This window comes from Artibeus jamaicensis, unplaced genomic scaffold, assembly GCF_021234435.1.
Source record: "Artibeus jamaicensis isolate MK-2021 breed Jamaican fruit bat unplaced genomic scaffold, CSHL_Jam_final scaffold_1019, whole genome shotgun sequence".
NCBI classification, from domain to species: domain Eukaryota; kingdom Metazoa; phylum Chordata; class Mammalia; order Chiroptera; family Phyllostomidae; genus Artibeus; species Artibeus jamaicensis.
In genome coordinates, this window is record NW_026522025.1 from 30,031,576 (window position 1) to 30,041,993 (window position 10,418).

The 10,418-nt window shown below is 38.4% G+C and overlaps 1 protein-coding gene across 1 annotated transcript; it reads right to left on the minus strand.

Moving 5' to 3' along the window:
• Window positions 1-47: 47 nt before the first annotated feature.
• On the minus strand, window positions 48-7,727 carry GNG5 (G protein subunit gamma 5). Its single transcript, XM_037163956.2, has 3 exons — window positions 7,538-7,727; window positions 3,766-3,909; window positions 48-282 (listed from the first exon to the last, which is right to left on the minus strand). The coding sequence occupies exons 1-2, from the start codon at window positions 7,616-7,618 to the stop codon at window positions 3,784-3,786; spliced, it is 207 nt and encodes a 68-aa protein (XP_037019851.1). The 5' UTR covers window positions 7,619-7,727; the 3' UTR covers window positions 48-282; window positions 3,766-3,783.
• Window positions 7,728-10,418: the final 2,691 nt, after the last annotated feature.

A 10,418-nucleotide genomic window follows, 5' to 3' on the forward strand; every position in this document is an offset into this window, starting at 1 on the left:
TATCTTAGGTGTTCAAAACAAATTAACACACAGTGTATTACCAATAATTAAGCAAAAACCCTTTTATACTAGTATTTATTTGTATGCTGCTGCCAGTGTATATAAAATAATCATCCTTGTGAAATAGAAATTCATGAAAATTCAGAGAGGTAGATGTTAAGGACTGACAAAAGCAGAAGTTTGTATAGTGTGGCACGTGTTACAGGCATAAGCTTTTTGTACAGGCTTCAAATTTAGCTCTCTTCAAATATTCACTGGTTCATGAAAAGTGGTTTAGAACACCTGAAAATGGGAAAAAAGGTGAATTAGGGTAAAGTGTCAAAGAACAATATTTTTTTTTTCTGAACAGTAGTACATTTTGTATTACTTTTACAGCATTCATCTAAATGGCAGTTTATAAAAGTACTTTAAGCAGACACATCACAATTTCTAGAAAAAAATGAAAAACAGGATGGGAAATGACTATAACATAACTTAATTTCAAACCCACTCTAAAGTATACATCATTTATGGTTTTTAAATAAAGACTTAAAGATTAACTTTACCAAGATCATTTCCAGAACACTCTGATCTTAATTTTTAAAAAGGTTAATACAAACATCTGATAACATTGAGAAAAATATGAACACCCCTCCAAAATAAGCAATAGCATTGGAGAGAGTAGTCTGGTAATATCTAGTAAGGTAGATGTGTACACCAACAGGCACTATACTGATCTTTTAACAGCAAAGAACTGGAAATAGCCTAAATGCAACTCAACAGGGTAGTAGACAAAAAGATATATAGCCATTAAAATGACTAAACAATCTACACGGGGGAGATAAACTAAGAAATGTGTGTTGTAGAAAGTAAAAACATGGGTACAGCAAACTTAAGATGCTATCTATGTGGAAAGGTAGGAAAGGTGTATCTTTTATTAAACTCTTTAAAGATGGGTTTAATCTTGTGTATTTATTGAACAAATCAATCCTGGATAAAGAAAAAAACTAGGTTTAGGGACAAAGGTTGGGGAGGTGAGGAAAATTACGTAATTCAGGATGGTAGATACAAGGTCCATCTTTATACTTAAAAGGTTGAGATATTCTATAACAAAAGTGTGCAGTCAGTGCAAATTACTGGGTTGGCCCAGAAGGTCATTTGATTTTTTTCCATGAGATGGCTCTAGTAGCACTTAGTTGTCTTTAAGTTAGGTTGTATAATGTGATAGCTGTCATAGCAGCGTGCATTAGAAAAAAATCAGAACTGGTGACTTTTTTTGTAGCCATTTTAATATTGAAAATGAAAATATGCAACACTTTCAGCATATTGTGCATTATTTCAAGAAAGGTTAAAGATACAACTGACATGCAAAAAAGATCTGTACAGAGTAGGGAGAAGGTGCTCTGATCAAACCTGTCACAAGTGGTTTGCAAAGTTCTGTGCTGTAGATTTCTCGCTGGATGATGCTGCACGGTTGGGCAGACCAGTTGAAGTAGATAGTGATCAAATCAAGACATTAACTGAGAACCATCAATGTTATACAATGAGGGAGATAGCCAACAGGCTAAAAATATCCAAATCAATAAAGTTATTGATGAGAATGAAAACTGTTATCTTTTATTTTATGAAAAAATCCATACAGATGTTTTGGCCAACCCAATAAAGAAAAATGGGCAGGGGGAAGGCAGAAAAATAGTAGCAAATAGGCTGGCAAGGGACCAGCATCAAGCTCCTGGTGGAATACCAAAGTTTCATAAGACCAGTGTTAATATAATTTAAATGTCAAAACATCCCTTTTAGTGTAGCCTCAAATTTGGAAACTTCAGTACTCAATCAAGTTTAATTAAGTTACAGTACAACCATTGAATATTTCATTTACAAATAATATTTAATGAAATAAAATACATAAGTGTTTTTAAAAGGCAGAATGAAAACCTATATACTATAGTCCTTGTTTTTTTTTTTTAATCCTCACCCAAGGATATGTTTATTGATTTCAGAGGGGGAGGAAGGGAGAAAAAAGAGAAACATCCAGTGTGAGAAACATCAATCAGTTGCCTCTTGTAAGCACCCTGAACCTGACCCTGAGGGGCAATCGAACCTGCAACCTAAAAGTATACTGAACGATGCTCCAACCAACTGCGCCACCCAGCCAGGGCGATCCTCATTTTTTAATTCTTTTTCTCTTAAATGGAAATATCTGCTAGCAATGGTTATTTCTAAGAATATTCATCATGGTAATTTGTCATTTTCCTTATACTGTCTATTGATATATTACCTGTGCTAGTTTTTTTTTTTTAATTATAAAAACCATATATTTTTAAAAGCTATGAGGATAGATTCACCTGTAGATTCTTTGTACCCATGCCACTACCACTCATTGTGGGCCTAGGACTACCAGCATTAGCATAACTTGGGAGCTTATAAAAAATGTTGATTTAGGGCCTCACTCCACAACACTGGTTTAGAATTTGCATTTTAACAAAGTGATTTGTAGATACATCAAATTTGAGAAGAAATGCTTTCACATCAGAATTTTTTTAACTGGCCAAAAGTGTCTCAAATCTTAATATCCACAAATACTGCCAGGATTAATAACCATTACTTTACTTTGAAACCTGGGTTATTACCCCTACCATATTTAAACACTTATTTGTAGACTGCTGTGAAATACAGACTATTAACAGCCAGTTAAGAGCCAGGCTTCTTAACAGTACTTTATATCAAATGAAAATAAGCCATTTTGTAAAGTGAATATAACTGAACAGAAGTTTCAAAAGGATCTTCATATACAATAAAAATACATAATTTTCAAAAACTGCCATGAAGAATTAATACTGCCAGAAGCAAGGAACTATTAAATAGGAGATAGACTTAAACACAATTACTTTCATATGGAAACCTGTTATTCAAAGGTGTCCCCCCAACCCCTCGCTGTTACAAAAATCTTAACCTCCTTAACCAATCATTGCATTTACTGGAAACGTTGCACACAAGCTTCCTGGACACTCCCAAGTCTACAAAAAGTAATTAGGGAGGGCACAACTATGTAACATGGTATTTTAGGAAGCAGCTTCCTGGACTTTGAGGAGTCAGAATGTTTGTAAAGGGTGTGTGCCATACTCTTTTTTTTTTTTAAGTACTATTAGTTTAAGTTTGCTTTTCATAGGTCAATACTAGTGAGTACACACCCTAACTACGAAGGTTTATTAAAAGCAGCCTTTTAAATTATCCGTAGCATGTGTTAGTTACATCTAATATGTTTTTGCACACACAGACATTTGATCTGGAAGGCACACAATAAAATTTAGAAATCAGCTTATCCAACTGTTATGTTTTCTCTTGTATTCACAAATCCCCATTCTTTGCTATGTTGCCCCATAGCTTAGTTTTATTGAAACAAAAGCATCTGAATCAATCCAAATCAACTGGTTATACTTTAAAAGTAATCCCTATAAACAATGCAGATTTTTAAAAACTATTTGTTGCGTACATAAAAATTAGTTATCTAGGGGCCTCCAAATACACCATTAGGCTATGCTTTAAGAACTGTCACTTAAAGCAGTGTAATTTTCTACTCCCTCTTCTATACTCTTTATTAAATCATCTATTTCACCCTCTTTATGATAAAATAGAAACAATTAGTCTTCGTGACTACTAAATCAGTAAATATCATCAAATCTTCACAAATCCAGACGGGAAACGCAGTGCCAAACGGCACAGAAACGGCAAAGAAAAAGACAACTAGTTATTCCCGCTCTGTGTGGGGTTTGTTGTCTTACTTACCTTTAAAGATTCATTTCACTACAAAAAGGAACAGACTTTCTGGGGTCTGAAGGGGTTGGTACTTGAAGATACTCCAGTCAGCAAGGGGTCATGTTGAGCATTCTGCAGACAGAACTGTTTCAAATCTGCAGCTGCCTGGGAAACCTATACATAACAAAGGGGGAAAGAGTTGAAGGTGATAATGTTTTAAGAAAATTTTCTCAAATCTTTCAAAATACCTGTAATAAACATTTCTCTTAAAACAAGCTAATTGAAGGTCACTACTGAGCTCTTAAAGCACTGAATGTAAATAAGACTATAGTTTGTTTTATTTTGCTTATTAGAAGCATCAAATGATTCAGTACAAACAGTACAATTCCGTTTAGCTGCAAAGTACACCACATTTTGCTAGTTTATTAATAAGCAGGCTGTTCAAGTGTAACCTTGCGGGTAAGCAACATCTTGCTTTTTATTAAAAGCAATACATACGATAGGTAAAGCAAAAAGCATTAAAATTCTAGCAAACTATTACTTCACCTTGAAAGCATTATTACTGGAAAAAATGCTACTACTGTGAATGAACACAGCATTCTAAATCTAAACCATTCAGCTGGGTTGGGGAGGGGAGTGGTGGGGGGAAATAAAGACAACTGTACTTGAACAACAATAAAATAATTTTAAAATAAATAAATAAATCTAAACCATTCAGTCCATTGTTTTGGCATTATGTATCATCAGCTGTTTAATGTTACTGGAAAGTGATAGCTTTCTCCCCAGTGTCAGATGACTGAAAAACTGATAGCAAACTTTAGTCAATTTTAACAATCTGAGCAGCCTGTTTTTAAGAAACTGAATTTGCCTCAACTGTGATTTAATAGTTTTGCTATATGTATGAAATACCACTAAAACAGGACTTAAGGAACTTCCATGGCTTTACAATGTACTGTATCATTTAAATGCCTACTATTTGTATATATTCTGGTAAGGTGATGCCAGGTATAAAAACAGTGAACTGAATGGTTCAGGTGTGGTACATGGATGCCTAAAAGATGCCCCAAATGAATAAAATATCCTAAGTCTAGAATTGAAGTTCAGGAAGATGGGAAAAGTAATCATTTATTCTCAGTTTTAACTATCCTCGAGGAGGGTGAGAGCAGTCAGGTGTCCAGTCCAGCTGGGGTATTTCCTTTGAAAAGGAAGTTAAGAGCATCACAGATGGTCTCTATACCAAGACAGCAGGCAGAATACTGCCATATCCCAGATATTAACCTGATAAAAGGATCCATCACTCTGACAGGAATCTAAACTCTGCTCTCAGAATCTATTTGTATGTTTGACTTATACAACAGTCCAGGTAATGAGTTCCACAAGTTTATTTAGTAATTGTATAAAGCAGTTTTCAAATACCTGGTACCAAGTACTATGTTAAATGGCTACTCCACTAACTCCAAAAAGAAGGTAGGTATAAAGCTAAAGTGGTAACATTTTTCACAATCTCACAGCTTGATTTCACTCACATTAATCAGCAGTAAAAATACAGTAAAGTATCTTAATTTCTTGCCCGAAGTGCAGTAAGATCCAACTTAACTGCCTTTCACAAATATACTTCTAGGCACTTTTACATATGAGAATATGTAAAAGCCCCTGCTATTATGGAGCTGACAGTTAAGAGAAAAAGACAAATAAGATGCTCTAAAGTGATTTGTTAGAACGTGACCTGCAGGAAGTTGTCTCTGAGGAGGTGACATTTCAACTGATCTTAGTGCCCAGAAATCCAGCCATGTAACCATCAACATGAAACTAGTCATTGAGAATTCCCATGGAGTGGGGAAAACTGAGACAAAAGTTCTGAAACTCAACAAGCTGTTAGTCCCTAAGACACTGTAATAATAACCATCCAGGAGGCGAAAACCTTATAATGCATAATTATTAGTGGCCTCTATCTCAAAAGTGTCCTGGGATGGCAACTAATTGTATGGTCACCCTACATATGGGAGAATTTATTAAGCGTTTGTGACAATTTCTATGGACTGTATTCAAAGGTTTAAACAGTAAACTTGTGATAGCTTAAAAATATCACACACACACACCAAAAAAGCATTAGCCAGTGGTCAGGACTAGAAAGGATGCACAAAATGAGCTAACCACATTCTGCAGCTCCTCTAAAGAAAAGCTCATTTCAAGTCCCAAGGTGGAATGTGCCCCTCCTCCCCCAGCCCTAACATCAGACAAATTGAGAACTCTAAAAACCAAGTCACTTGTGGTGGCTTTAATGATCCCAACCAGAAGCCTCCTACGGAATTAAGTATAGGATATAGGCATCATGCTGAGGAGTTATTGGAAGGGCTAAGGTTTTCATAACAAAGCCCTTGAGTACTTCATCTCATTTTCTTTGAAGATGAGAGCTAAGTACCCCTACTTAAATTAACTTACTTAAATTAACACTTTGTTCAATCGGCATTTTTTTCTTTCCAGGGCTGATAAAGGCACAACTGAATGATAATGTAATGGTTGGTTAAGAAATGTATGTCAAACTTCAAAGTTAAATCCAACCAAGACTGACCATAAATCCTAGAGGATAAAGTATCTGGAGATTAGAGAAATGAATTCCAACAGCAATGGGGTCCACAGAATTTACAGGACTGGGAGGGGAATCCCACACCAAGACTGATGGGAATTTCCCTGTCCTCCTGAGGTCCCTGAAATTTCTACTTAAGGAAGTAAATGAGATACCATCTTAGTCTACAAAACATTTCTGGGATAAGTCAAGAGTAGCCCGATGAGCAAAGAATCAAATCATCTTGGAAAATGGCTGCTGCTTTGAACAGAATAAATGATTTGTATTCTACTCTCGTTTCTTTTTTTTTTCTTTTCGTTTCTTTTTTCAATTACAAGTAGTTTCACATGTAAGCTGACCTGTACCAGAACGAAGCCAATCCACTTGGAATATTTTTAAAAAGCAGAAGAAACTTGAACTAGCACTTCAATGTTAGGTTGTCACATCAACATACTTGAAAGGCTTTCTCCCCAAAGTACATTAACAAAAGACAAGGTCAATGCTAACCAGACACCAAAATAAGTAAAACTAGCCCACACTAATCACTTTTGGGGCATGCGGACCTGCAGATATCCCCAAGGTCAGGTCACGGCAAACTCTGCCAAATAGGTGTATGAATTGCAAGCTTTGTATGAGGCTGGTTCTACAGGGTACCAGTGGTGGCCTTATACACCGGGAAGGTTTCAAAAACAAACATGCTTCTTTGATCTACGGTTCCAGTTATGCAAGAATTCGTTCTCAAGTATGTGTTGGTTGGGCTAAAGGAAAAAAATCTACTACTAAAGGGAGTGGTTCGACACGAACACCAAAAGAAAAAATACGTCTTTTCAATCAAAAGTACGATAAAACCCTGTCGGGTGACCAGACACGGTGGAACCTGGTAGAGAGGGACGGGAAGGGTGCGGACCGCGCGCGGGGCAGCGGCTGGCTGGGCCAGCCGAGGAGTCGCCGCGGAGGGAGGGAGAGGGAAGGAGGGTCGGAATGCGGAAAGCCGCAGGCCAGGCCAGTGGCCGGCCGCTTTGGAAAGTTCTGGGGCGGAAAGGAGCACTAACCTACCTACAAACCGCAGCGAGCACCCACGCGACTCAGTCTCTAAAAGTCGGCCGACGCCCGCGCTGGCGGACATCTCCCCAAGGGAAGAGAGTTCCGCCCGCCTCCGCCAGCTCAGCCGCCGATTCTCAACCCCCACCGCCGCCGCCGTCTTCCCCTCCCCCTCGGCCGCCCACCCCCGCGCACCTTTACGCGGTTGAGCCCGGCCTCCAGCCGGAGCTGTTGAACCACCTTCTTCATAGCGGTGACACTGGAGGAACCAGACATGGTGCACACAAGCTGGGCCGATTTGTCGGTAGTGAGTCCGCTGGGCCAGACGGCGGGGTAGCGAGACCAGGGGCGGGGCTCGGAACTTTGTCTCTAAGTTTCCGGTTCTTCGCGCCGGGGCTCCACCCTCGGCGCGCATGCGCGTCCTCTGCAGGCGTAGTTTCTGCTCCTCACCCCCGCGGGGCGCCCGCCAGAAGGAGGCGGAGAGGGGAGCGGGAGCTGGCGGAGTGGGCGGAGGGCGTGGCAGCCGCGAGGGGCGAGGGCAGACCACTTCACTCTCCGCTGGGAGGCCGATTTGGGAGAAGTAAAGAAAGTCCTCGGCCAGAGAGACTCAGAAGAGGACTGGTGAGAGCAAGTCAGACGCTTGAGGGAGTTGTATAAAAGGCCTCGTGGCGAGTTGACAAGGAGATTCTAGTCTTCCTGACGGAGTCGGCGGCTGAGAGTTGAGGGACCGGAAGGTGAGAACCCGGCCAAGGCGTGGGAGCTAAACGTAACCGACTGGTTACTGGGAGCCCTTCTCCACGGAGACGCGACTCGGAGAGACCCAGGTTTGCCCTATGGCGACCCATCCCGCAGCCCGCTTCCTCCGGTCCGAGCCCAAACTCCGAAAGAGGGCGCGGAGGTCGCCGGAACCCACCCAGGGGAGCAGCCCGGTGGCCGGGAGCGGGGCGCTGGCTACCTAGAGAAAGAAGGATCTCGAGGTGTAGCTTCTGTTGCCTCTTATCTCTTGGTGTTCTGGAAGAGGTTGTGAAAAAGCCAGGGTGCTGGTTGTTGATCACACGTGTCTTCTCGTTACCTGTTTCATTTGGGGGGTTAGTGCTGATTTTACTTTAAAAAATAAAGCTAATTTTTTGTGTATTTGTTCATTTGCATTCCAATTGTAACTTACTACCTGCTGCTTGAAATTGATCTCCAAGAGGGTTTTCCGAAGAGGTAGTATCTTATCAAGCAAAATCGGCTGTTGCACCCATGGGAAAGTTATGTGTTATGTCGCAGCATTTACGACAAATGTTTCCTATTCTGTTGGGACAGCCCATCAACGGATATATTGATGACTTCTATGAATATGAATAATTACATTATTGATGCATTTCAATTTTTTGATAATGAAAATTTTCGTATGTAATTGCTGTATGTCAACAAAACCCAACTTATTTATTGAACAATTAAAATCATTTCACAAAAAAGGTGTACTTTAGCATGGTACTTAATTCATACAATGGATGTAATGACTAGGGTTATAAACCAAGGTGGCTCTTTTGAATTCTGGCTCCATTCGCCCTTGGTCTCCCTGGGCAAGCTACTTAAACTTGGCTGAGACTCTGTTTTCTCATTTCAAAATGAAATAATAAAACTTATTTTGCAGAATTGTTTTTGAGAATGAAATGAAATCGTATATGTAAAGAATATGTCAAAATATCTTGGTAATTGTCACTTCTCCCTCTTCCCCAGCAGCATTTTAAATTATTTCACTTTGGATGGTTTGTTTGCTAATATCATTTATCCTTTACAGATTTAGAAGATTAAAAATAAATATGTTTACTCAAAGAATGTTTTATTTCATTTCCCAGTAGTTATAGAATACACCTCTAAATTCTAAGAACTGTGAAATGTTAGTACTATAAAGGATAGGAGAAAATACATAGTTCAATTTCCTCTTCTCTGAGAAAGAGTGTTGAGGAACAAGCAAAGCCCATGTTGTTTTAAGCTTAAATATCTACAGGAAAGGTTTTGTAGGTTTTTAAAGAACTACTGTACATATCAACCACAGGGTTTGGATTGCTGTCTCAGGTTAAGATACATAAATTTGTGCAGTGTCCATCTATAAAGGATTCAATTTAGGATAGGAAAGGAGAAAAATGAGTTTATTTTAAATTCAGTTACATCCAAAGTGATTAGCAATAAATACAGTTTATGAACTATCAATATCTCCTAAACAGTCCATGGTTTTTGACCCAGCACAGTGATTTAAAACAAAGACCTTCAAGAGAATTCTTATAACAATGAGTGGCAAGAAAACGCAACCAAGAAATCTGTCATTTTTTTTGTTTTGTCAGCAGAGCATAATTAATTTAAATTTACCTAAAACCTTTGCCTTATTTAACTAGTACCCTAAGTCCTTTAGTTTATTGGGTCTAGATTCCATATTTGAATAAATACAATACTTAAAAAGTATTGTTTCAAGTGCCTTGATTTATAGTTAAAAGTTGAAGCTCAACATCCATCTCTCTCTCTCTCTCTCAAAGTTCAATTTCTAAGGGGAAAGTCAGAATTCTGACTTCTTTTTCAAAGAGTGACTATATTTCTTCGTTTCTGTAGTCACCAGGCAAATTAGGGTTTGGAGAGTATGGGGGATGTGCTCACTGTTATTAAGCTAGTTTGTGGTATAGATAAGACTAGAACTTAGATTTCCTAATTTTTATCCCATTATATGTCAATAACATTTGTTTTCATGAAGCGGCTCATATATCAGAGCGGTAATTAGTTTTTCCTGGGTATGGAACTATAATGATACATAGTTAAAAGAAACAACAAAGATATAATTTAGGTACCCAGTATAAGCATCATAAGACTTTATTGTATGTTTAAATCAATATCTATGGATGGGTGGAGATATCATTAAATACCCTTTAATTTTAAAATATACATTTTTTCTATTACTTTTTTTGTTACTTCAATGTTACACTTCATCTCAGTAGTTATAATTCTGGTCCAAAAAAATGACAGAAACCACCTCTTAAAGGTGGCTTTATTTAAATAAATAAAGATTTTATTTATTTATTTTTAGAGAGAGGGGAAC